General features: G+C 44.9%; 1 protein-coding gene and 1 long non-coding RNA gene across 4 annotated transcripts; one reads left to right on the plus strand and one right to left on the minus strand.

Annotated features, from left to right (window-relative positions):
- Nucleotides 1-1,739: 1,739 nt before the first annotated feature.
- Nucleotides 1,740-27,975, minus strand: dclk1a (doublecortin-like kinase 1a). 3 transcript variants are annotated; one of them, XM_088398316.1, is made up of 17 exons: nt 27,767-27,973; nt 27,160-27,579; nt 26,461-26,789; nt 23,710-23,809; nt 22,777-22,878; nt 12,524-12,621; nt 8,893-8,974; nt 8,568-8,794; nt 8,359-8,478; nt 7,883-8,029; nt 7,670-7,803; nt 7,395-7,472; nt 7,229-7,325; nt 7,086-7,166; nt 6,771-6,878; nt 6,472-6,545; nt 1,740-6,262 (listed from the first exon to the last, which is right to left on the minus strand). In XM_088398316.1, the coding sequence occupies exons 2-17, from the start codon at nt 27,530-27,532 to the stop codon at nt 6,205-6,207; spliced, it is 2,208 nt and encodes a 735-aa protein (XP_088254442.1). In that variant the 5' UTR covers nt 27,533-27,579; nt 27,767-27,973; the 3' UTR covers nt 1,740-6,204. The 3 variants fall into 3 exon arrangements, with proteins under 3 accessions (XP_088254442.1, XP_088254441.1, XP_088254440.1); XM_088398315.1 differs by having other exon boundaries at nt 7,110-7,166; nt 27,160-27,975; XM_088398314.1 differs by having other exon boundaries at nt 27,160-27,973.
- Nucleotides 21,292-23,708, plus strand: LOC148385883 (uncharacterized). The gene is made up of 2 exons (XR_015863013.1): nt 21,292-22,044; nt 22,780-23,708. It is a non-coding gene; the product is annotated as an uncharacterized LOC148385883 (long non-coding RNA).
- Nucleotides 27,976-28,000: the final 25 nt, after the last annotated feature.

The raw sequence follows: 28,000 nt of genomic DNA on the forward strand, positions 1-28,000 counted from the left end.
CGGGGGCACAAATTCTCATGGCTTGACATTTTTTAAAGAGTTCCTATTACAATTTTTATCCCCCCTCCCCACCGCCTGTCACTTTGCTTGGGACAAAAGGAGGCTTCAGAACTAAAATTTCTTCTCAATTATTCATTCAAATCAATTCACTCAAATCATTCTCCGCCTGTGGCAGTAGGTTTTCCGCTTTCCAAACAAGGCGTGCGCGTTGAACAAAATCTCACGAGGGAACCAAATCGAGCACACCTGCCTTTATATAAATAAATGAATAATACATTTACTATAAATATATGAATACGGTTAAATAAAATGATACGACTGGCATAAAAACAAGCATAAACGACATAAAAATAAAACTCACCATTACATTGAATTAGTGGGAGCACTGAGCTTGTTTCTCAGAAACGAGCCGGTCCCATCTAGGCGTAATCGGAGACAATGACACCCGAAGTGGTTAAGGTTTGTCTTTTAATACAGGATGCTTGGTCTCTATGTGCCGAAGCAGTTTTGAAGGCTTCATTGCCTCGTTAGCTAGCCTGTCGCCACATATTATGCAGAGTGGGCTTGGCGCGTCAGAGTCACCTGTGGCGATAAATCCATATTTTAAGTAGGACTCCAGAAATTTTCTTTTAAACGCAGCTTTTTTTTTCTTAGAACTCGTAGCCTCTTCTTCTTCCGTCTCCTCATTGGACTTTTTTCCCTTTCCGAAAAAGCTTTCCAAACATCTCTGTTTGTTGCTCATTTTTGCTTGCTTCGCGGGTTCGACTGGTCACTTGTCACGTGACCAAGACGAGCGTCTTGACCTAAACCGACGGATGTAACTGGGAGAGAATCGCCAATTTTTTTATATTTTTCAAAATAAATTCTTAATATCTAGCACGACCTTACCGGAGTGAGAGCGAGCGCTATCGCAAAATAAAGCTTACCTTTCAATCAAAACGGCTTTCTTCCCACTGACTTTGAGGCCTCTGCATGTCAGCCAATGTTTGAGTTGTCCCACACTATGTTTGGCAACAAAACCGTGTTGGAATTTTGCTCCTGGTACATCGTCCTCCTCCAAAATGATGCGTGCAGCTGCAGTGACCATTCCAATGTTTGTCCCGATGTTCACATACGCTTAATATTTATGAGCAAACGTGACGTCATTTGAGTTCAACCCTATAGGGCAGGGGTCTCAAACTCCAGTCCTCGGGGGCCGCATTCCGACATGTTTTCCAAGTTTCCCTCATTAAACACACCTGATTCAAATGATCAGTTCATCCTCACGTTCTGCAGGAGCCTGATAATTGAATCAGGTGTGTTTAACGAGAGAAACTTGGAAAACATGTAGGAATGCGGCCCCCGAGGACTGGAGTTTGAGACCCCTGCTATAGGGAGAGAATCGCCAATTTTTTTTTTAATATATTTTTCAAAATAAATTGTTACTCATTTTTGCTAGCTTTGTGGGCTCGACTGGGGAAACATGTCACGTGACCGGGACGAGCGTCTTGACCTGAATTAACTGATCGTCAATAAAAAAAAATATTTATTTTTTTCTGTGCGGCTTGGCGCCCCGGTACCAAGTAACCCACAACCGGTACCGGTCCGCGGACCGGGGGTTGGGGACCACTGCTCTAGGGGAGGAAGTTGAGTACACGCATACTATTTTTAAATGACTAATTCAATGAAATGGATGGATTTATTTCCTAATAATAGTTTTTACACGATAAGATTCATGAAATAATTCAAAGCAGACGCGCTTATTTTTTAAGCATTTTAATTATTCTCAGCATGTTATTATTAATAGATCACTGTTGAAAAGAGGTACATGTATTGGTATTGCAACAGGCCTAATAGTGTAATGCAGCTAACACAGCACTTTGGTGAGCGCTTGACCAAACCTAGAAACACCTAGAAAATTCAACCCCTCCGAAATTAGGCAGGCATTTCTAACATGAATAGACCCACAAAAGTGTCAGGACGCTGTGATTGAAAAAACACAGAAAGTCCGCCATCTTTGCTGTGAAACAACCATTTGAGCCTCAATTTGGAGATTTCCTGGGCTTCACTTCTCCGGCCAATTTTGTTTAATTGCTACCAAGTTGGAATCTCGTACACTCGACAAATGGTCGACGATAAGTTGTGAAACATTGAAGTCATTGCGTGTGGGTGGAGAATGGTGGCAAAGTTTGATGTTTCGTTCTAAAACACAAAACTGGACCAGATGATCTCCTTGGCTGACTTTTTTGTCGCTAGTCAATTCTGGAAAAACTTTAAAAAAAAGACACTATTAGAAGCAACTGTGCGTCTGTTATACTAAAGTTTAGTAACTAAACGAAACAAAGAAAGAATGAAGATAAGATGTTTTTTTCAGGTGACGCAAATCCACTTGAGTGCTGCTGGTTTTGCATGTGTTTGACATCAGCGAGGTTACACCTTTGTCTGCTTCAGGGTGAGGCCTTTAGTGTGCTGGGGAAGTCGGATGGGTGATCATGAAAATGGGTTTGCTACACACCAACAGTGAAGCGGCACTGAAACATTCGCCAGTGTCTTAATGCAACATTAGCAACACCGATACTGTCCTTCTTTGTTCCGTTTTCTGATGTACTGTTGAAGAAAAAGCGCCGTCACTTTTTTCAGGGAGGGGGTGTCAAAGTCTACACTTATTTCTGTGAAAAAGGAAAATAGATAGGTACTATTGTGTGTGTGTGTGTGTGTGTGTGTGTGTGTGTGTGCGTGCGTGCGTGTGTGTGCGTGCGTGTGTGTGTGTATAGTATACAGTCAAACCTTGTTTTCGAACGTCCCGGTTCTCGAACAAATCGGAATTCGAAAATAAAATTCAAGATTTTTTTGCTTCGGGTGTCGAACAAAATTCGGAGGTCGAAACTCGCGAGATGAGCCGGGAGGACCAGAGAAAACACGACCGCGCGGCCCAGATGCCGACTGACTGTTGTTATTGTATTTTTGTTATTTTGAGGATTGTATTAACCCCTAATCATGCCTCCAAAGAAAGTAAGTGGGAGCAGTAAAGCCATCCTAAAACACAAAGACGCTCTTAAAGCAATGCGACAGTGAGCGCCCGGCACGCTGCAGTTGCACGATCGGACCAAATTAAGCTCCCTGCGCACTGAGGTCCACTTAAATTTTGGAAAGTACATCAGGACTTTAAAAATATTTTCTAAATTTCAGCGACGGCTCTGTCACAATCATGTGACCAGCGCGGTGCAGTTGCGCGTTCGGCGGTGCGCTGCAGGTGCGCGATCGGACAAAATTAAGCTCCCTGCGCACTTAGGTCCACTTAAATTTAGGAAAGTACATCAGGACTTCAAAAATATTTTCTACATTTCAGCAACGGCTCTGTCACAATAATGCGACCAGAGCGGTGCAGTTGCGCGGTTGGCGACGCACTACGGTTGCGCGTTCGACGGTGCGCTGCAGGTGCGCGATCGGACAAAAATCCGCAAATGAAAAAATGCTTAAAAAAGGTGGCTTTTTTTTAGTCTTGGAACGCATTAAATTTTTTTCCATTATTTGTAATGGGAAAAATAGATTTGGAATTCGACCGATTCGCTTCTCGAACCTTCTTCTGGAACGGATTGTGGTGGCAAACCGAGGTTTGACTGTATATATACATGTATATATACGTGTGTGTGTGTGTGTGTGTGTGTGTGTGTGTGTGTGTGTGTGTGTGTGTGTGTGTGTGTATATATATATATATATATATATATATATATATATACTACATATATATATATATACATATATACGTACATATATATACATATACATATATACACACATCTATATATCTAGTGTATATATGTACACACACACACACACACACACACACACACACACACACACACACACACATATATATATATCTATATATAGTATATATTTACAGTGGGGCAAAAAAGTATTTAGTCAGCCACAAATTGTGCAAGTTCTTCCACTTGAAAGATGAGAGATGGCTGTAATTTTCATCATCAACTATGAGAGAAAAAAAAAAATCTGAAAATCACATTGTCTGATTTCTAAAGAATTTATTTGCAAATTATGATGGAAAATAAGTATATGGTCAATAATGGCCTTGATCTGGGGCTCCACGCAAGATCTCACCCCGTGGGGTCAAAATGATCACAAGAACGGTGAACAAAAATCCAAGAAAAACACAGCGGGACCGAGTGAATGACGTGCAGAGAGCTGGGACCAAAGTAACAAAGACTACCATCAGTAACACACTACGTCACCAGGGACTCAAATCCTGCAGCGCCAGACGTGTCCCCCTGCTTAAGCCAATACATAGATTCTTTAAAAATCAGGCAAAGTGACTTTCTGGATTTTTTTTTTGTCTCTCATAGTTGAAGTGTACCTATGACGAAAATTACAGCCATCTCTCATCTTTCAAGTGGGAGATCCTGCACAATTGGTGGATGACTAAATACTTTTTTGCCCCACTGAATGTACATACATATAAACATATACACACATATATAGATACACACAGACACATCCATACATATACACATTAATACACACATACATATATATATATATACATTTATACACACGTACGTACATAGATATATATATATACACATACACACATATATACACATACACACACACACACACACATATCTATATATCTATATCTAGATATAGATATATATATAAACCCTCTGTAAACAATCGCGTTTCTCAAACTATCTCCTATAAAATGATCAGAACTGACTAAAGTTTGATCTAACAACTTGGTACTGCTTACTTATGTTTCCCTTCCATAGCGATCCGTGGATTTACTCGAAACATTAACGCAGCAGCCTATTTTGAAATGAAATAGCCTCGTTCGTATAGCAGCTATCGTTATAGCATTAGCCACCCGCAAACTCCCATGAGTCTCAGCTCGCAGACTCCCATGAGCCTCAGCAGTGTTGTGACAGCCCCTGTAAACAATCGCGTTTCTCAAACTATCTCCTATAAAATGATCGGAACTGACTAAAGTTCAATCTAACACATTGGTACTGCTTACATGTGTTTCCCTTCCATATATCCGTAAATTTTCTCGAAACATTAACGGAGCAGCCTATTTTGAAATGAAATAGCCTCGTGCGTATAGCAGCTATCATTATAGCATTAGGCACCCACAAACTCCCATGAGCCTCAGCAAAGTGCTGCGGCAGCCCCCTGTAAACAATCGCGTTTCTAAAACTATCTCCTATAAAATGATCGGAACTGACTAAAGTTCGATCTAACACATTGGTACTGCTAACCTATGTTTCCCTTCCATATTGATCCGTAAATTTACTCGAAACATTAACGGGACTGCCTTTTTTTAAATGAAATAGCCTCGTGCGTATAGCAGCTATCATTATAGCATTAGCCACCCGCAAACTCCCATGAGCCTCAGCAAAGTGTCGTGGAAGCCCCCTGTAAACAATCACGTTTCTCAAACTCTCTCCCATAAAAGTGATCGGAACCGACTAAAGACTGATTTAACACATTGGTGCTGCTTATTTATGATTCCGTTGGATATTGATCCGTAAACGTACTGGAAAACATTAACGGAACAGCCTATTTTGAAATGAAATAGCCTGGCGTGTACAACAGCCATTCAGTAACACCCCGTGACCACGGTTGCCGTAATGCTGGGAAGCGATGCGACCTTGTAATTTACTAGTCGTACTAAAACGTACTGCAACATTTTTGGCAGAGCGCTGTGTACAACCAGTATGGATCAACAAATTCATCAATTGTTCAATATATAAGGCGCTCTGCATTATAAGGCGCACTGTGATTTTTTGAGTAAATTTTATGTTTTTAAGTGCGCCTAATAGTGCGGAAAACATACATACATACATACACACATACACGTACACACGTACACACACACGCACACTCACACGCTGCAGGTAAAAAAAAAAAACAAACAAAAAACAAGATGAAGTTCATTGGTCCATATTGCCAGGGATGTTTCATCACCAAAGGGGAATGACAAATGAGACAACGTGTATAAATGAAATATAATCAACCAAAAAAAGTTCACCTCTTGGAAAAAAGATTTCTCTCATGTTCAGTTTTTTTTGCGTCAAAGTTTTCACCACTACAGGAACTTCTCGAAGGGGTTCCCGCCCTCTTCAGAGCTGATGGAGATGTCATCAGAGTCACGTGGGAGGCTGGCGTTTGAGCGGGACATTTTTTGTGACAGATTTGCAAAGGTCATCACATCCGGGTGGCGTCTTCATCCGAGAAGCGACCTCTCCTTATCAACAAGGGAGGCCTGAAGGGAAACAGATGACTCTTTAATTTCAGCCCTTGAAGACACTTTGGTTGAAAAATGCCCTTTTGGGGCGATTGTGTGTGTGTGTGTGTGTGTGTGTGTGTGTGTGTGTGTGTGTGTGTGTGTGTGTGTGTGTGTGTGTGTGTGTGTGTGTGTGTGTGTGTGTGTGTGTGTGTGTGTGTGTGAGATGAAGTTCCGGCCCGGCCCACCTGATCCAATACATAGCCGGGTGCCGGTGGAAGTCCAACGAGCCCGATCTCTGCATAGAAAAGCTTCCGTCCAACTGAGCACAAACACACGACAGCAGAGTCACACACACAAATAACAAGAACACACTATTTGCATGCCTGACTCTATTTTGAACATGGACCCTCCATGGAAGCCCACTTTAGCCCCCTCAGCCCAGTTTGGCACTCGATGTCCAACCCAGCCAAACTTAGTTGAAAACCCCAGCGGGAATTTGAAAGGCGACTTGGGAAGCCCACTCCGCAGCGCCAAGGCCGCTTACCCAAATGTGCGCCTGCGTGTTGTCGCTGCCCTTTGGCGAGGTGTTGAAATGCTTCCTGATCTTTCCTGCGACCGACAGTTGACGATCATTCTCGCAAAGGCCTTCATCCTGCATCCGGCGAGCAGAACCGGAGGTAAGTAAGTCTTTGATCAACAAGGAGTTTGCAGAATGCAAAAATGTCAATGACGCCGAGACCGGAGTTGCACATGACGTGACGGGGAAAAAAAAGATGAAACCAAAAGTTGATGCGAGGCGCAAAAAACAAAAAAATACAGACGGGAAGATCTGAACAAAGATCAAGATAAACGGTCTTACGATGACCCAAGGATGCTCTAGAACCTGCAGGGCCGTGTACCGCTGGTCCACTTCCACCTCCAGCATGGATTCGATCAGCGCCTGACACCCAGAAACAAAAGGTGTGGTGCCATCGTACACAGAGTCTCTCAAAGCGCATTCACCTTGGCAGCGTCGGACACACCATCCCAGTACGGCAGAGGAAACTCCACCCGGGCCATCAGAATCTGGTCAAAGAGCACCTCCTGATCCTGGCTGTTCCTGCAAGCAAAGCAGCGCAGCAATGTCAGCCGCCAGCAGAGGGAGCAGCGACGGCGGCGGGCGACTTACCCACGGAAAGGCGGGAACCCGCACAGCAGAATGTAAGTGATCACGCCGGCCGCCCAGATGTCCACTTTCAGCCCATACCTGTCACAACATACTCGCTCACATTTCAAGTCAATGCTACAATGCTAAAGCCATAAAAGGCACAAGCAATTCAAGCAACTGAAAAGGAAGCCACAAATACTGATGATCGGAAATAAAAAGGAGAGTCAAACAGACTTGAAAGTACAAATGATACCACAAATAACATCCACAAATACGTTGACTTTGAAAAACCTCACCCAGTTTCCACAATGATTTCAGGCGCTACATATGTCGGCGTGCCACAGACGGTGTAAAGAGGTCCGTCCACCACTGTGGCCAAACCAAAGTCTCCCAGTTTGAGGCTCTTGCTACCATCCACATGCTCGTACACCTGAAAATGACACCGGTGGCAACGTGGCCGTGACGCCAAGTTCCTATGCATTGATCTGCTGACCTTGGGACGACCTCACCAGAAGGTTTTCTGGCTTGATGTCTCGGTGCACAATGTTGAGGCTGTGGAGGTATCTGATGGCGTTGGCCAAGTTGTAGAGCATGCCGCTGGCGTCCTTCTCTGTGTAGCGGTTGGCAGAAGTGATGGCGTCAAACAGGTCTCCGCCCTGAGGACAAAGCGTATCACAACGGCCAGAATGTTTGTCATGTTGGTCTAGGGTTTCATACTGGGCAGGCAGGACTTGCGTTGCACCATGTCCTACCAATGCTGGCATATGCTGTTCCGCAATTTTGAGTCGCCAGCAGTTTTCATTTTATTTGCTGCCCCTTATGAACGCTTGTTTTTTTTCCCTTTTACCGCCTATTGAACGACGCGCCAACGCTCCCTGCCTAGCCTTCATATTCAAATGCCGCGAGGCCATCAAGATCGCTTTGCAATTCATTGCTCGGAAAAACGGTGTCGTGCGAGGCACTACAGGAGTAAACCTACACCGACCTTGACCAGCTCCATGACCAGGTAAAGTTCGCTGTACGTGTCCACCTCCTCAATGAGAAGGACAATGTTGGGATGCTTGACTCGCCGCAGGATGGCCACCTCGTTCTGAATCATGTGCTCCTGCAAGCGGACCCGAGTCTCACCATCATTATTTGATGACAAGCTACAAGGTCAAGACCAGATTAAATAAATTGGAATCGGCGTCTGACCTTGCCTCGACATTTGCCCTTGTTGATGATCTTGAGCGCGTAATGGCGTCCCGTGGAGCGCTCGGCGCACTCATGAACCACCGCAAAGTTGCCGTCGCCCAGCATGCGGCCCACCTTGTAGCGCTCCGATATGTAGGAAGGGACAGCCGGAACCTCATCCGCCGAGGACGGAGCCTCGTCCGCTGAGGCCGGCGCCTCGTCCGGAGCCTCATCCGCGACAACTTCCTCTGCGGTGTGGGGATGTGGCGATCAATTCAAACAAAAAATGAATCCAATGAGATAGCAACTCAAATGTTTTTGGGTGAAGAAAAACTGGAGTCCTCACCGTCAGTCACGGCTTCGTCACTGTTTTGCGAGCTGGACGCTTGACTGGAAGACAAAGAGGAGGAGGAGGAGCCCCGAGAGCCCTGTGGATGAAATTAGACCGCTAAGGATGGCCAAATAACCATAACAGGTATCATAACAGTATTGGTTCGATAAACAACACTATGCTAAGAATGGCCAAGTAACCATAATAGGTATGGTAAAAGTATTGGTTCGATAAACAAGAGAAAAGTTCTCAAAATTCTATTCAAATGAATTCTTTAAATAAAGCTAATAACCCAACAAAGCCTGTTATGGAATAGTTCTGTATGATGCATTGACATGAGGTAGTCATCTTTTTCAGACCTACTGGGAATAAAAGTCTCCTTGACGGCGTTTTGTTTTATGTAAGGCCTTTGTTTCCTTCTTGGGCAGGCAATTTGGGTGTAAAAGCCGCTCTTCTTCTTCTCCTACTGCTCCTCATCTCTCCCGAGGCCGCATCGTATCGCACATGTGGCCGCTGGCTTCCTACCACAGCCACTGTTGCCATGGAAACTGCTGAGAGGCAGCTGAGGAGATGTCTGAGTATGGTCAGGGATCTCAGGGGCTCGACTCTTTGAAAGACGTCTGGCTGCAGTAAGCGGTGACGTCCCACTGAAGGAAAACAGGAAACGCTAACCTTGTTGACCGCGAAAAGGCCAACATAAGCCCTCGAACCCGAGATAACGAGAGCCGATTGACGACGCCGCAACGTCAAAGGTCGTATAAAAGGAGCCCGACTCAAAGTCTTTTCAAAGTTCGACTGGGGTGCCGTCAATCCGTCGAGCGCCGTTCTCTTGCTCCCCTTGAAACGTTGTTGCTCTTTGTTTTGCTACTCAAACAACAAGACGAGTTATTAAAGGATTGAAGCAATCAAGTGCGGTTTCTTTGATTTCTGTCTAGACGGCAAACACGTCCCGTTGCGCTCTCGTCACAAAAAATGGACGCCGCGACGGGACCCGACGCCGGAAGAGAAACAAAGCAAAACCTGCAAACACCAGGCCGCGAAGGGAAAGATTCAGGCCACCCAAGCCTGAGGAGACATCTCCTTTATCCCAAATACTACTCTGTGACATATGCGAAGATGTCCAGATCTAACGTGTATGACAACGTCCATGAAATGAAACACAAAACAAAAAGGCATGTCAATGAAAGGACATTTTAATGAGAACAAACAAATGGAAATGAAAGCCAAATAAAAAGTGACATGGCAAAATAAATAAATAAATAAATAAATAAATAAATAAATAAAATTAAAAATGCAAAGAGGACAAGATTGAACATGCAAATCTATTTGTTGGGAAATGGCCACTCGGCATCGTGCGCAGCAACAAAGGAAGGACTGCCAACATTCGGGACACAATGAATAAGTCATTGCAACAAGTAAATGCCATCACTGCGTTTGCTGTCAGATGAGCAGGAATGCTGCGGACTGATTGATGGCACCCCAACAAAAGCGCAAATGCTTTGTTGACAACCATATTTCGCTTTGTGGTGTTTGTGGCGGGCGAGCTTGGAAAACATTTTAGCATTTGGCCTTTACTGATAAATCCTGCTAAGTGTTCCAACATTTGAAAGTTTTCCTTGAGCTGAAGAGAAGGCATTGTTGATTTGCAAATGGCATAAAATGTACTGTATCTCACCTTTGGGGTCCAGAAAATCCAGAGCTCCACACCTTCATCCGTTGACGGACTCAAGTGAGTGCAACCAACTTTTCAGACTGACGGATTTATGGTTCCATTCAAAGACAAAGCGGAGGCCAGAACTGTCAAAGATCCAGTCTACATAACTGAGTCAAACTATAAATCAGATGCCATAAATCAACCAGTCTACAGTTGTGTGGCATGTTGCTATCAATACATGACACCTTTAAAGTGTAAGAAACATACGACTTTTCAAATCTGGAATGATTTGATTCCAAGCCCAGTTCAAGTGGCACGTGGGGGGGTGCCATCAATCAATCCGGGTGCATGACTGCCTTTGGACACATTCTTCACCTCTCTCCCGGTTTCAAATGAGTGGTTGTCTACCGGCAACTTCCTGTCTAGCCTTTTGTTACATGAGACAACACATGTGAGATGCATCTTGTGCACAATCAAATCCAAATAAACACAAGAGCTCATCTTGCCACGACATTGGCCACAAATACACACTTGTTAGTAAAGGGATCTGGCGCTGTGATTGACGACTACAAGAAAACCAGAAAAGAGAAGAATATTCATGGATGTGCTGTGTGACGTCGCTCTAAGATGTAGTTGGCCTATGCTCGTCTTTGTCCGCATCCTGTTAACATAGAGCGTTGTTTAGTCACACGCGAATGGCGATTGGCTAAAAGTTGAGATACTTAAACAGTCATCTTGTCTCACAAACGTACTAATACCAAATTGGTGCTGTATGCGAGATGATTGTACCTGTATCACTAAAGTTGTATTGTGTTGTATCTAAGGGAAGCGCACATACAGTGGTACCTCTTTTTAAGAACTCATATACTTCGCACATCTTGAGATACGAACCGGAGCCTCACGATTTTTTTGCGTCTACATATGAACCAATTTTCAACTTCCAAACTGACGCACCAGCCACTCCCCCTCTTCCTGCTTCGTCTCTTTTGCTCTGCCATTCCCTGTTCGTCTCGGCGTATTAGCAGTGTCAAAAGAGTATGTCTCCTAAGACTATCAATATGTAACTCGAAATCATAAAGGCGAAGGCATGCATATCGAGCTTGCGACGGAGTACGGCCAGTGTTGTGCCAAATTGGTATCCCTTGCCGCAGGAGTGCACACGCATTGAGTGAAAGGCGGAAGTCGTTGCCGTGCACCAGACAGTACCAGTACCAGCTTGTTTTCAATAAAAACATGAAGAACACACGTTTGTGTTTGTCAATTTCCATCTTTAGAAGCTAGGTTCCTTTTCTTTTTTTAAGTTCTCACTTGCGTTGTGCGCAAAGTGCGTTCAATGACCACTCACACAGTCGGAAGACTCCTTAATTGAACCAAAAAGTAATGACGAGCACGCACATTGCAAGGAGTACATGGAAGCATACAAGAATTTATTAGCCTGAATTTTTCTGTCTACTCAGAGGTATTTTTAGCCAGTATTAAAAATTAGAACAGGTTTGCTCTTCCCCAACCAAAGCTAGGAGGTCAAGAATAAAGTGACAGTTATTTTTTGTTATAAAGGTTTGAAAAAGCAAAACTTAAACTTTTTAGGTTTTCTGTGTTTTACACAGAGTAATAGGGCAAAAAGTGTGACTTTTGGGATAGTGTGGCATGCATTATTTGCTTTTACATTGATTCCTATGCAAAACATTGCTTCTACTTACAAACATTTCTTCTTACAAACCCGATCATGGAACCAATTACGTTCGTAAGTAGAGGTACCACTGTATATGTTGAAGACGTTATTGTGGGTAAATAAGTCACAATTTCCCAAGCGTCTCTCTGCTTCCTGGCGACAACAGAAATTGAGCGCCTAATGTATGGCTGCACCATTGGTGTTCAAATATCAGTCGCTCAAAGGGTCCTATTGTCCCATGTCTTTGTTTTGAATACACGGTTCACGGTGCGGGTTGGGTGTGGGGGTCGTAAGCGCACGTGACACAGCACTCCGCTTACCCACTGTTGTTGGACGAGGCTCGCCGGGCAGGTCGAGGAGGGGCTGGGGGACTTGGCCGTCTGCGGCGTAGACAGCTGACTGACCGGCGTCCCGTTCACTGGAGAAAATGGAGCAAGAGTGTAACCAGGTGATTGTTTGTGCGACTTGAAGAGCTACAAGATTAATGTGGCCACAAAGCGCAAGCCTTCCAAACGCTACAACTGGAAGCCGCCATCTATGTATGGGAATGCCAAACGCTGGCAGGAAAGCTAAAGCAAAACTTACATGTTTACACTTTAATGCTAGTAGGTATTAATGATGTGCTCACCGATAACGCATGTGAGCAAATCGTCAGTATGACCGCCACACTGCGAATGGTACGAGTCGCACATCCCGTGAAGGCCATCTGATGACTATTGGCCAGTGGCTTCCTCCATGCCATCGTGCTCATGCCAGGAGCCCCACGTGACCTCATTAAAGACAAGCTATTCATTCAATCCGGGGAGACGGCGATCAGATTGACACCGCAAGAAGGCTCTTCTGTACGTGTCCACAAAGACGGGGACGGCTTTTTGGCTCCGCCAAGTAACTTTCAAAAGGTCTCTTTTCAAATGCAATTCAGACTGCGAACCTTCATTGGCAACCCAAATACAGACAAGCAAATCTCACAGAGCCACTTTATTTTCACAGCCCAAGCCCAGCACTTAAAGCCAGCGTCGTCGGAACGCTAACCCAGACTCGAGAACTCAAGTCAGATTTGAAAGCGCACTTCTGTCTCGCGAGGCTGATGTAAAAGGCTCACACTGGCATCAACGGCAAAAAAGGCAAAACCCGCTAACCCTTGATGCTAATCTTGGATGGAGACCATAACTGAGACTTGCTAACGCTTATTATGCAGGCACAATCCGTACCTTTTTTCATTCTGTCGGCCGTTATGTACATCAGCGGAGCGCACGCTGATAGAGATAGAGATCGTATTATGTTTGTCTTTTAACCCCCCCAGCGGCGATCACCCCAACTCTGGCTGCATACTTCACCAGCGGCCGTCCACAGCAGACTAAATTAGACGTTACACAAGGCGATCGTTTGATGACACAACAAGCTCTCCCATTGAGGAAACCCGATCTCACACACGCGCACACACAGAGCGTTACACAACGCATCTGACTGTAAATATTGTCGCAGCTTAGCAGCAGATCCCGACATTTCCGTATTTCTAGGGCGGCCTACCTTCTTCCCCCGGCATGACCGAGACGAAGAGCTCAGCGCGAGTGGACGAGGAAGAAGATGAGCAGCGGCCTGGCAACTCAAGTATAGAATGGGAAGACGGCAGCGATGCTGTACGACACTGACGCCAAAAAGGAGCGAGGGGGGGGGGGGATAATGGGCGGGGCAGGCAAGGAGGGGGAGCTGCTTGCGCAGAGCACCCGCCCAGGAAAGAGCGCGAGCGAGGGAAGGAGGGAGCTTCGACAAGAATGGGGAATTATGTCCACATTTGTTGCCACAACTGAACTTGCTAACAAGAGCAGAACACACTAATGGGCTATTCATCGGGCTGGCGGGAAATATGCGAGTGATGATGTCATGGCAAAGAGGAAACTTGAATTTAGGAGCAAGTTGCTGGGAGCCGCTGATGGTGTGGGGTACGCTTGCCTGTCTTGTGTGCAGACACCGTGAGTTCGATTCCAGTGCGTACGTACGTACGTATGTCAAAACAAAAATAGGAGCAAGTTACTCATATCTTCTACGTGTGGTCAGGAAATATGTTAAAAGCCCAAATGGAGAGCCTTGATCCAGGCTCGAAAGCTGTGTGTGCGTGCGTATGTCAAAACAAAAATAGGAGCAAGTTACTCTTATCATTTACGTGTGCTCAGGAAATATGTTGAAAACCCAAATGGAGAGCCTTGATCCAGGCTCGAAAGCCTCATTTAGCAGCAGGGCTTCTTATCACCAAAAGGATGCACAGACAACAATGTCAGTGGCAATTATAATTGAACTGTAAATCAATCAAACAAGACGAGATGATTTGCGGCTGCATTGCAAGGTACAACTCAACGTGGGAATACGAGCCATTACTGCCCCCTGGAGCGCCGGAGTAGAATGGAAAGATTTTTTTACTCACACGTTACGAGAATGTTGTCGTTTGCGTGAATGCGGCACCGAGTGAGTGTCAGTACAGGCAAAACAAACCAAGTCGAGCTTGATGGGAAAGCGGTTCCAGGAATGACGTATTTGTCACATTTTACCACATTAGTAGCGCACTGACAAAAACAGTCAACAAGAGTCACGAGAACATCAACCTGCGTGAAGCTGCCCCCCCCCCCCCCCACACACGCAAAGTTTAAGGAAAATAGTCTGTTTCGTTTGTGCTCACGGATTTCTAGTTATAAAAGATTATTTTATAGGTCATCCAGAGTTCACCCAGCCCCCCATCTGCTCAAAATGGACGGCGTTATAGCGCTCTGTATGCTAAAACCAGCAGACACAGAGACAGCTTCTTCCCCCGGGCTGTTGCTCTGATGAACTCACACCACTCTTAGAGTCTCAGAGTCATTACTGTGCAATAACATCCTGCTCTCCACACCTTTTTTGAATTGTCTACACTGTTTGTACTATGTGTCCTCTCTGCATCCATTGCAGCCTGGTCATCCTAGAAGAGGGACCCTCCCATCTGTGGTCTCTTCTCAAGGTTTCTCATTTCCCCTAGCTGGAGTTTTGAGTTTTTCCTTGCCCTCTTGGGAGTTTAAGATCAGGGGATGTTTGAGAATATCTGCCATTTTTCACATGTCCTGAGTGTTGTTGTCACCTAAATGTTGAACAGAGGCTGTGATTTACCAAAGTCAAATTCCTTGTTTGCCACGGTCAAACATGGCGAATAAAAACTCTTGAATCTTGAATGAACCCAAAATGGTACCGTTCGTTTGTGCTTCGTTAGTGCTGGTTTGTGCCGCAAAAACCTTCGTTTGTGCTGCTTCGGTTTCGTAGATATTACACATTTATTTTATAGCGATTGCGTTACCCAGCCCCCCATTTTACTCCAAATGGACCCAAAAGGGTACCGTTCGTTTGTGCTTCGTTTGTGCTGGTTTGTGCAGAAAAAAATTTCGTTTGTGCTGCTACGGTTTCGTAGATATTACACATTTATTTTATAGCAATGACGTCACCCAGCCCCCCATTTTCCTCCAAATAGACCCAAAATGGTACCATTCGTTTGTGCTGGTTTGTGCAGCAAAAATTTTCGTTTGTGCTGCTATGGATTTTTAGTTATGAAAGATTATTTTATAGGTCATCCAGAGTTCACCCAGCCCCCTATCTGCTCCAAATGAACCCAAAATGGTACCGTTCGTTTGTGCTTTGTTTGTGCTGGTTTGTGCTGCAAAAATTTTCGTTTGTGCTGCTACGGTTTCGTAGATATTACACATTTATTTTATAGCGATGACGTCACCCAGCCCCCCATTTTCCTCTAAATGGACCCAAAATGGTACCATTCGTTTGTGCTTCGTTTGTGATGGTTTGTGCCGTAAAAATTTTCGTTTGTGCAGTAACGGTTTTCTAGTTATAAAAGATTATTTTATAGGTCATCCAGAGTTCACCCAGCCCCCCATCTGCTCCAAATGAACCCAAAATGGTACCCTTCGTTTGTGCTTCGTTTGTGCCGCAAAAAAATTTGTTTGTGCTGCTACGGTTTCGTAGATATTACACATTTATTTTATAGCAATGACGTCACCCAGCCCCCCATTTTACTTCAAATGGACCCAAAATGGTACCGTTCGTTTGTGCTTTGTTTGTGCTGGTATGTGCTGCAAAAATTTTCATTTGTGCTGCTACGGTTTCGTAAATATTACACATTTATTTTATAGCGATGACGTCACCCAGCCCCCCATTTTACTCCAAATGGACCCAAAATGGTACTGTTCGTTTGTGCTGGTTTGTGCTGCAAAACCTTTCGTTTGTGCTGCTTCCGTTTCGTAGATATTACACATTTATTTTATAGCGATGACGTCACCCAGCCCCCCATTTTACTCCAAATGGACCCAAAATGGTACTGTTCGTTTGTGCTTCGTTTGTGCTGGTTTGTGCTGCTACGGTTTCGTAGATATTACACATATAATTTATAGTGATGACATCACTCAGCCCCCATTTAACTCCAAATGGACCCAAAATGGTACCAATTGTTTGTGCCGCAAAAAAATTTGTTTGCGTTCAGTGAATCATTCAATGTGTCATTTATTTAATATTAATTTATTTTCTAGAGATGTCAAATCCTTGCTCCATGGATTGTTAATTAACCATTTGTTTGTGCCATTGCAATTTTTCATTATCAAAATCATGCATCTTCATTAACCCCCTGTCATGTATTTTATTCTAAGAATTTTTCACTTGACATCCTGATAACTCCTCAATTCTTACACATGTATTATCCAACTAATTACCATGCAAAGTGACCTCTGCAGGCCAGTAAGACATATTGCAACATGGTGGCGAAAAACAAAGACGTGCAACTTTTTCAAGCGACAAATGCACAACTATCTCCGAAGATTTGAGAGGCCATACTTGAAAATGGTAATATAGCCACTCCAAGCGCTACTGTGTGGACAGATCTGAGTGACCAGTTGGGAAAGAAGATGTCTGCAAAGGCTCTTTACACCTTTGTAAAAACAAACATACACAATATTAGAGATGCACCGATCCGATATCTGGATCGGATATCGGCCCCGATATCAACAAAATAGATGGATCGGGTATCGGAAAATGCAGCCGATCTGTGAGCCGATCCTTTCCTTAATCAATTGGGACGTGGGCTACGTCGTACGTCAGCAGCACGTGTGCCGCATGCCACGAGAGTTTTCTAAACAAACGCAAACATGGAGCAAACGAAAGAGTCAGCTGTGTGGAGGTACTTTAAACTGAACACGCCAACTAGCTCGACGGCAGTTTGTAATGTCTGCAAAGCTAATGTTGCCAGGGGTGGTGGTAGTACTGCCAGTTATAGTACTACCAATTTAATTAAGCATCTCCAGAAACACCACGCAACGGAGCACCAGGAGTTCCAGCAGTTGAGCAGATCTAAGGGAGCGGGAGGTTAACGTTAGCAGATGCACTGCAAAGACGGGAGAAATTCCCAGGCAATAGCGCAAAAGCTATAAATTCCTGAGAAAGTGCTGGAATTCATGGTTTTGGATGGACAACCGATGAGTGTTGTTGAAAACGAGGGCTTCCGACGTTTACTTGAGCACCTGGAGCCACGGTACAATTTGCCATTGTGCAAGTATTTTTCTGAGACCGCACTGTCAGAAATGTATGAGAAAGTGTGCGAACACATGTTTACATTGCTTGATTATTGTATATGAACAAGTCACTTGTTTATTCTCTTGTCCCGATGCTATATTTTATTTTTCCACATGTAGAGGTATGTAGCTTGTTAAGTCAACCATAATATCGGCTCGGTATCGGGGATCGACCGATACGCAAAGCCATGGCACCGGTATCGAAACTAAAAAAGCCGGATCGGTGCATCTCTACACAATATCTGGTCAGCTCTGGGATTCAGTCATGATGAAACTGATCCTGAAACTAGCAGTGAAGCAAGCTCGGAATCAGGCCCTGAATGGTCATATCAGCTTCATATTCCTTTTGACAAGTGAATGGAATTTATTCCGGAAAATGCTGAATACAAAGATAAGAACTGTCGAACCCCAAAAAAGAGAATATACAATTTTGAAGCCTGGCACCTGGACCCACATCATAAATGAACAAATCTGGAAAACAGTAAAAATTCCTTGCACATTTGTTTTTAAAAGAGCCAAGGTCTATCCATTGGTCTCAAATAATTATATCGAAATCAGAGGATACTGCAAGGAGTGTCATGGCCTTCTCAACATTAATTGTGGCGGAGAGCCAGAAAATAACATCATTAATAATCATTAAGAACAGTGATGACTCCCTACACTGGTAGCTCAAAGCGGTTTCTATCGGGACAGTTGCGTGTGCAGGTAGTCAAGAAACTTTGTGAGGGCAGGATGGAACCACATGTATGGCGAGCATCACAAGCAAATAAACTGATGGACTTCGGAGACTCTGAGCCAAGCCACCTGCCAAATTTGGCCACCCTGCGCAAGGCAAAGCAAGAGAAAAATGATTTGGCATTAGGTGACAAAAATCCAATTTTATCATTGCAGATGTTGAAATACAGTGCACCTCACAGTGACAGCATCAAAGACATTGGACTTGACGAGTTTTTCTGTCACTATTGGAGTCAAACACAAATGCATGTGTACAAGAGCTTAAAGAAATCTCCCCCAATATTATGTGTTGATGCAACTGGCTCAATAGTTAAAAAACTGATGAGACCAAATGGCATGTCTCGCCATATCTTCCTGTATCAGGGTGTTATGACAGGGCATACCAACTCCAGTATCCCAGTCGTGCAGATGCTGTCAGAGAAGCATGACGTTAATGCTATCACACAGTGGCTGAAGGCATGGATCCGTGCAGGTGCATCTGTTCCTAAAGAAGCAGTGAGTGACTTTTCTCTGGCGATTCTTGGAGCTCTAGTCAAAGCTTTTACCCCTCATCCTGATCTGAAGAGCTACATCAATGAGTGTTTTAACATTTCACGTGGGAATCAACATGGACATCCACCCCCATGTTTTGTCAGGGTAGATGTAGCACACTGTATTAAGATGATCTGCCGATGGGACTGCCTGAAAAACAAAAGACCTCGGGTTAAGGATTTCTTTGTCAGGTCAATAGCACAGCTTCTTAAGTTACAACGTTTGCAACATGCAAAAGAACCTCTTCGTGCTATCACCATTGTGGCACTGAGTGAGACAGAGGGCAATGACAATTCTTGGCTGATGGGGATCGAGACAACATCCACTTCCTCCCTGAGATTATTCCCCACATAACAAGACTTGGAAGTTACTTGCCACTCTGGACAGCAATTGTTAATGTTTACAGATTATTTTGATCGTATGATTATGTTGGAATGTACTCTAGAATTATTAACTTTGTTTAAACCTTTTACCTTTCCTTGACTCTGAAAAGTTTAACCATTCAGTTGTTGAAACTTTCCAAATGGTGTGGAAACATTCTTGCTTAGTTAGTCATCTGCAGTGATGCAGTGTTTGAATTGTTGGAAAAAAAATGTTGATAATGTTCCCTTTGACAAAGAAAGTTATTTTTTCACGTTTTCAAGTTTCTTTTTCTGGATGTCATCAACTTCACATACATGTATTAATTGTTGCATTAATTAATGTTTTGGAACAGACATAGACTCATCAGGTATTTAGGTTGCGGTGAACCTTTTTCACGTCAGATGTAATTGAAATAAATGACCATATAGGCTTATTGATAACAAGGAAATTAATCAATGAGCACGATAAAAACATAATTACAGAAATATCCTCGTACTAAAAGCCATTTCCCGCAGTGAAAGTTTTCTGTAAGCTAAAAAGAAGAAAAAAAAAAAGGCTAAGAACATATTTACCTTGTATTCGTCCTGCATCAGGAGCATTCCAGGAGCTTGAAATTTGCGACGAAATACGGTGACGTCATCGCTATAAATTAAATGTGTAATATCTGCAAAACCGTAGCAGCACAAATGAAACTTTTTGCAGCACAAACGAACGGTACCATTTTGGGTCCATTTGGAGGAAAATGGGGGACTGGGTGACGTCATCGCTATAAAATAAATGTGTAATATCGACGAAACCGTAGCAGCACAAACGAAGATTTTTGCTGCACAAACTAGCACAAACGAACGGTACCATTTTTGGTCCATTTGGAGTTAAATGGGGGCTGAGTGACATCATCGCTATAAATTATATGTGTAATATCTACGAAACCGTAGCAGCACAAACCAGCACAAACAAACAGTACCATTTTGGGTCCATTTGGAGTAAAATGGGGGGCTGGGTGACTTCATCGCTATAAAACAAATGTGTAATATCTACGAAACGGAAGCAGCACAAACGAAAAGTGTTGCAGCACAAACCAGCTCAAACAAAGCACAAACGAACGGTACCATTTTGGGTTCATTTGGAGCAGATGGGGGGCTGGGTGAACTCTGGATGACCTATAAAATAATCTTTCATAACTAAAAAACCATAGCAGCATAAACGAAAATTTTTGCTGCACAAACCAGCACAAACGAACGGTACCATTTTGGGTCTATTTGGAGGAAAATGGGGGGCTGGGTGACGTCATCGCTATAAAATAAATGTGTAATATCTACGAAACCGTAGCAGCACAAACGAAAATTTTTGCAGCACAAACCAGCACAAACGAAGCACAAACGAACGATGCCATTTTGGGTCCATTTGGAGGAAAATGGGGGGCTGGGTGAAGTCTTCGCTACAAAATAAATGTGTAATATCTACGAAACCGTAGCAGCACAAACGAAAATTTTTGCTGCACAAACGAAGCACAAACGAACAGTACCATTTTGGGTACATTTAGAGGAAAAAGGGGGTTCTGGGTGATGTCATCGCTATAAAATAAATATGTAATATCTACGAAACCGAAGCAGCACAAACGAAGGTTTTTGCAGCACAAACCAGCACTAACGAAGCACAAACGAACGGTACCATTTTGGGTTCATTTTGAGCAGATGGGGGGCTGGATGACCTATAAAATAATCTTTTATAACTAGAAATCCGTTACTGCACAAACGAAAATTTTTACGGCACAAACCAGCACAAACGAAGCACAAACGAAACAGACTATTTTCCTTAAATTTTGCGTGGGGTGGGGGGGCCAGCATCACGCAGGTGAACATCAACGGCAGGAGCACCAGGAACACAAGGCAGCGGCGGCAGCGGCAGCACCAGCAGCAGCGGGAGCAGGAGGAGGAGGAGAAGGAGGAGGCGGAGGAAGGGTTAGAAGGAAGGTTTCCCAGAAATTACTCAAGCCAGGAAGTTATTGACATATATGGACGCCTCGCCGTCATGTGCTGCCATGGCGACCGCACGTTCACATAAGCCGCCAGCCACATCAGATGGTGCATGTTATGAGTCACTCTCGTGACCTTTCCCCTCCGTAAAATCTTTGCGACTCAAATGCGCGCGCACTCTGAATATGCAGAGGCAGCGTGCTTCCCAACAGTGTTCAGGAAATGCAAACAACCGCGCTAGTCTGCCGTTGTCGTGCCGTAATGGTCATCAGCACGTGTCTATTTGATGACATCGTGTCTGACGTCTGTTTCACAAAAGCGTCTAATGCAAACCTGGGCAAATTACGGCCCGCGGGCCACATCCGGCCCTTTGTGCGTCCCTGTCCGGCCCGCATGAGGCCAATCGTAATTTAAAAAAAAAATAATAAAAATTGTGTCGTGCGTACAATACAACTGTTTCACTTTTATTTTGAAAGGCGTTGCACTTCCGTGTAGCGTGCGTGCATGTGAGCTGTGCGTGTAGGTGAACAGCGCGAAGTAATGCTGCCCTCAAAATGTGTGCTAACGCGAAGAAAAGAAAAGTTGACAAGGAGCGCCGTGTTTTCAACAAGACATGGACTGCCAAGTATTTCTTTACAGAAATGAAAGGTAAAGCCATGTGCCTGATTTGTGTTACACAGATCGCTGTGTTTAAAGAATATAATTTGAGTCGCCACTACACGACCAAGCATGAGAAAAAATACATGTGTCTGATAAACAGGGCGCATCAGAGGCTGATGTATTGCTAGCAAAACTGCAAGCCCAACATGGACTTTTTATCAAACTTCACACCCAGAGATGGAGCGGCTTTGTCATTTGAGGAAAAGTTAAAGAAGTTAAGAATAAATTGTACTGATTAATAATTGTTTTTTTATTTCACCTTTACACCACAATTTCACATAGCTTAATATAAATATAAACAGAATAATTGTATTCTTCTAATTACCAGTACCAACTATTTAAAATAAATAATTTAGTGCATTTTACAATGGAAGAAAATTGAGCAGGTTTAAGTTATCATAGGTGTGGCCCTCTGACACAACTCAGGTTTTTCATGTGGCCCCTTGTAAAAATTAATTGCCCACCCCTGGTCTAATGCAATAGGCAACATGTTTCCTTGTTTCCCCAAAATATTTCAGTGCGCATGTACATCTCTGCCATCATTCATTCATTCATTCATTCATTCATTCATTCATTCATTCATTCATTCATTCATTCTTTCAGCGCGATGCAAAGACAACTAACATTTGGCCTAATTGCAATGCAAGAAAGACATGAAGTATTTTTGAAAAACGTTCTGATCATTTGTTTCTAACAATAAATGCGTCTTGGTTTTCTTACCAGACGCGGGTGACTTGCCGTGCTGGGTCTGGATCAAAGCCTTGGGGGAACTTCGAATGGAAGACATCTTGCTGTAGCTCATCGGCCGCATGACGCGCCACTCTGCCACAGAACCAGTTGAGAATGCAAAAGGACTTTTATTACAGCAGCGGAGGACAGAGAGACACACACACACTCGCGTGTCGCACACAAAATTCCAGTGTAAAAGAAAACTGGAGCGGTGAAAGTGATTCCCCAAGTGCAGTGGTAGGGGCCCTTTGTCTTCCTCTAATGGTACGTGCAATAATGACCGATCATGAGAGTGAGCGCGTGCGTGGGTGCGTGCATTCGTTCGTTTAGAGGAGAAAGGGAAGATGATGAACCGCGCTGTTTGCGCTGTCAAAGCACTGGCAGCACGACATGGAGGCAAAGCACACCGCAAACGAAGATTCACGTTTGGACAGAACATCCTGCACAGTCAAATTTTCTCAAGATATTCTTGACAAGAATAAAAGTTTCACTATGTACAACGTTAGGGGCAAAACATGACCAAGGCACATTCTAAATTCATATTCTTTCAAGTTTTTTTCCATTTGCAATTCAAGTTAAACTAAATATATATTATTAATATAGACATGATATTTTCCCTGATAGTCCAGTGGTTAGAATGAATTTCACCGCCCTGGGTTCACTTCCCGGTCAAGGAACCATATGTAGCCATAGGAGGGCACATATCATTGTCTCCCCTGTGCCAATCCCAAGCCCTTGTAAATGCAGAGGGTTGCTTCAGGAAGGTCATTCGGCGTAAAAACTGTGCCAAACACTTCTCATACGAATCATCTGGACAAAAACGGGTGTTTCGCTGTGGCGACCCCTTCGGGGAAAAGCCGAAAGGAGCCACAATATAAACATAATATTTATATATAAATAAATATTGCAAGAGAAAAATCTCACCTGTCTCATCCAGCATCAGGTCATCTTGGAAACGCAGCTTTTCGGGGCCGCATGCCACAAACACGTCCTCGTCGCCAAAAAAGTCTTGCAGGCATGTCACCTGCGAGGAGAGGCACCTTTACCAAAATATACACCGTAAAACAAAATCTCAATATGAAATATAATTCGAAACGGGAATATGTGCCGGAGCAGTTGTGTGAGATAATGGTTGGTAAGAAAAAAAGCTGCAGTGCGACGGGATTTTGAAAAGTTCAAAGGAAAGGCATCGCACGGAGAACGGATGGAAAGATTTTGCTCAAGAAACCCATTCGCTGGCGTCCCAATACTTTTGTCCTTAACTGGCTTGGCACCACGAACCCACCAGGTGGCGGTGGCGGACAGCAGCGAGCCACCAGAAGCAGCCTCAGCGCGCGCTCGCAACTTCCTCGCTGAGCTGTTCTGGCCGCGGTGCTGAATCAGGCTTCAAATGGAAGCGCTGCAATTGGTCCTTTTTTACTTTTACAATTTAGATGGTTTTCTTCTGGTGTTATCTTAGCATTTCATCAAGGGCCTCGGTGCCAAGCAAATGACAACAAAAAACGAGCAGACTTTGTGTAGGCGAGTCAAATCAAATCCAAGCGCAAAAGGGGACTTTCAAAGAGGAAATTGAAAGACGGTTGAGGGGCGAGCCCCAGCTAGGAAGGGACAGTCGTAATGAAGAGTCTGGAGAGGAGAAGCTTTTTTTTTTTTTTCTTTTGCTCTCACAGTTTGTTGATGTCAAAAATGATGTCGCTGCCTTACAACAAGCTACAAAGTGACAAAGCAAGTCTGGACATGGGAGTGAGGGCAGGGAACCGACGTGCCCTTCGTAGCCATTTCGAGTGTGATGATTGGGCAGAGCTGGACAGCTGTGCCAGTCAAGGCCGACCACTGAGGCCTCGCATCGTTCTGCGCAAACAGCTTAGCACAGTATTAAGAAAGGAGCCGTGGCTGGGCTTTCTTTCTAAGCTACTTAGAGTTTGTCCGACCTCTTGATCACAACCAGCCTGACACACACACACGCACGCACACACGCAAGCACGGCAGTACAGTAAAACTCAACGGTCGTTGCACGGCAACTGTGGCACGAGGTAGCCGAGGAAGAAGATCTACCAGATCACATCTTGCTCGGGTTACACACAAAAATGGGACACTGGAGCCTCAGGGGGCGCTGGTGAGCGGAACCTGGGTGTGGAGGGGGACTGTAGGGTTCTCGATGTTTAAAAAAATGCACGGGTCAGCCATGTTGAAGTGATTTTGAGGGTCAACAACAGAACCAATTTGACTGGGCAATAGAATATTTGGAAGATGCTTAAAGGAGAGGACATATGGTAGGTTTGTTTACCGCCAGTGGAGCCGTGCAAGAATGACTGCACATGCATGTGTGCACTTGTATGTCCTCATTAAAAAAGTTAATGAAGGCAAAGAGATGAGCGAGCCGCTTTGGTGTAGGAACGTCATCTCTCCTTCTCTCTTCGGACTCGTCGGTTCTTCCGGGATGCCGTGTCATGACCGCCGACCTCAAAACCTACTTATGACACGCACGCGCCCGGGACGTAACCCAATGCTGGTAACTCTCCTGACACGCGGTTGATGTTCAATAAGGCGTCATCGATCTGTCAAACGTCTGACTGATGACATGCGGTAGAAGTAGCAAACTAGACCGCTTTTTTTTTGTCTTTGCCACAAGCCAGGCGATTTTAGCCGTGATTATGGCATGGATTACACACATTTCACCTTTTCAGTTTGAAAATAATCTCCTATTTGTGCTTTCGTGACCTTTATTCTCTAAATTTACGGTGGTGGGGTAGGGCAATGCACCCGGGACGAGCGGTCCGGCGTTGGCGTGCCAAGCGGCCCCGGTCGATGGAGCGGCTAAAAATAGCCAGGCTGAAACAGCCTGACTCACACCAAGAGAGGAGGGGGGTTTGTTGTGTTAGCTCCGAGACAACTGTAACCTGTGGCAACGGCAGAGCCAGCAGACGATTTTAGATTTTGTGTAGGAGGATTCTGAGAGAGATTTTTTGTTGTTATTTTTCAGAAGCGCAGATCTGATCAGGAATCTGGAGCGACACCCCGTCGGGTTAATCGTGTACGATTGTTAAATGGATTGCGAGAGGTCAGACTGGATGCGATAACGCCCGTCGGCAACACAGAACGACAGACAAACGGTCCCGTCCTCAGATATATGCATAGATACACGACACTGCATCTTTGATATTGGAGAGCTTGGAGATTGTGAGAGCCACACATGAAAGAGAATCAAGTTGTATTGGACAATGTTTGCTAAAATAGAGTCTGATTTGTCAGCAAAGCAAACAACAAGCGTCCAGATGAAGGCAAATGAACAACTACCCACCAAAGCGACAGGTGGCGCGAGACCTATCAGAACCAGTCAAAACCCGACAAAGCATTGTTTGCGCTATTTTTCTAGACATTGACTCGAATGAAGGTGGGTAAACCTCGAAAGGCGTGTGACTCAGACTTGTGCGGCGTGGGGGTTCACAACAATGCTGATGGGGGGGTGGAGACACACACTCACACTTCACAAAAGCGATGGCTGCACAAATGAATGAATTTCAACACATTTAAGCGACCGCTCACGGAGTTCTGAAACATTTCCTTAACAATTCTTTGGCAGTAGCTTTGGTTTTTGGCAGAAGATAAAGAACATACGCCTCAGAGCCCGTCCCGCACATGCACGGCCTTTTGCCTCATTGCCGTTTGACTCACCAGCTTCCCCTCCAGCGTGTAGATCTTCTTGACCACTCCGGAGTCCAGTTTGACGGCGTCGGTGATGTCACTGAGCACTTGCTCGTACGAGTGCGCTGTCTTCTTGTTGAGCAGGACCCTGACAGCCTTGCGGGGTTTCATGCCACCGCCGCGCACCACCGTCACCAGCTTGGGGCGAACAAAGTCTTTGTTTTCGCGGCTCTCGGGCGGCCCACTGCGGGTCCGGACCACACCCGAGCCCTTGACGTTCACCGACCAGTTGGGGTTGACGCTTTTGCTGTAGTTCACTTTTTTGTAAGCTTCCATGGAGCTGCAGACGTAGCTTTTGCCTGTAGGAGGGCGCCAAGTGGTGAGTAGGACGCAGCATAGCGGTGAAACAAGAGCAATTGTGGATTTTAGATAGTTAGGTTTCGGATCGCAATTTGGTCATTGAATGACCGTAAGGCATTTTTACAAACTTTCATTGATTGAAAATAAATTGGCCGATTCGAAGCATCAAAATAAAATCTGAGCATGAGGTATTTGAAAACAAAGACATCAAAACGAAAAAAGTCAAATCTGATTTATTATTATTTTTTTTTTTAATCATTGTTCTCCCACCATACTGCAATTATTAATTGCATTTGTGGGAAAATATGGCAAAATGGACTGGTTTTTCATCCGTCTCATATTTCACTACACAGCTTTCTCCCGGCCTACCTTCCACCAGTTGTTCGAGGCTGCCCACGCGTGCTGATCCGTCCAGCGTGTAGATGGCGCGCACGCCCTGCGGCAGGTTGACATTGTCCGAGAGGGCGCGCGTCAAGTCGGCCAGCAGCGCCTCAAAAGTGCGAAAGCGGTCGGACGACACGGCGTACACGATGCCGTGGAAGAAGCGGTCGCCGTTCCGGAAGAAGCGCACCTTCTTAGCACGCTTTTCGGCACTCAGGACCTGGAGGCTGCGCGGTGCGCGCTGCAGCAGCAAGCTGCAGTGCGCGCTGTGCGCGGGGCTGCGGACCCCATTGAGGCGGGCGTCCGTCCCGGAAGCGGATCCCACGCCAGCCCACTGAGTGCGCTCGTCAAAGTGCTCCATGTCCACAACGTGGCCCGGCGGCGCCGCCACCGCCGCCGCGCTACCGTCTGCCACACGCATACATACAAAAGTTGAGAAACCAAAGCAAGACGCGAGTAGGTGCGCGTCCCAGATTAGAGCCCTAAACACAGATTAAGTCTAATCTGGGTGCACTGGCAGCCAGTGTGCACGCGCGGGGCTTGATGGAGAGAATCAAAAGCAGCCTTCCCATAATACTCAGTGTGAATGACTTACCGACACGAGAGCCGAGGTCCTCAGTCACCTCCAGTCTGGGCGATTGTCCCCCTAAAAAGCAGAAAGTAAGCAAAGGTTTTTGGCCGGACGAGCCCGACCGCTCACACTGCACGCGAGCGTGTCTGCCTATGTGCGGTGATGACGGAAAGAACCAGAGAAGCAGAGCGCCACACCAACTAAGTAGCAGCTGCAGGTTCCACCCCTCCTTCTCCTCCTCTACAGGCACGTCACTCG

Source organism: Syngnathus floridae, chromosome 15 (assembly GCF_059516105.1).
Source record: "Syngnathus floridae isolate MCC-2025c chromosome 15, RoL_Sflo_1.0, whole genome shotgun sequence".
Classification (NCBI taxonomy): domain Eukaryota; kingdom Metazoa; phylum Chordata; class Actinopteri; order Syngnathiformes; family Syngnathidae; genus Syngnathus; species Syngnathus floridae.

What these genes read in the sequence shown, in the direction of transcription:
- dclk1a (XM_088398314.1), bottom strand. Translation starts at nt 27,592, where the DNA reads ATGCGTGTGGCAGACGGTAGCGCGGCGGCGGTGGCGGCGCCGCCGGGC. An exon ending in GCCTCGTCCAACAACAGTGG is followed by an intron (nt 8,975 to 12,523) that starts GTAAGCGGAGTG and finishes TTTCATCCACAG; the next exon opens with GGCTCTCGGGGCTCCTCCTC. An exon ending in AGGGCAAATGTCGAGGCAAG is followed by an intron (nt 8,479 to 8,567) that starts GTCAGACGCCGA and finishes GTCCGCTTGCAG; the next exon opens with GAGCACATGATTCAGAACGA.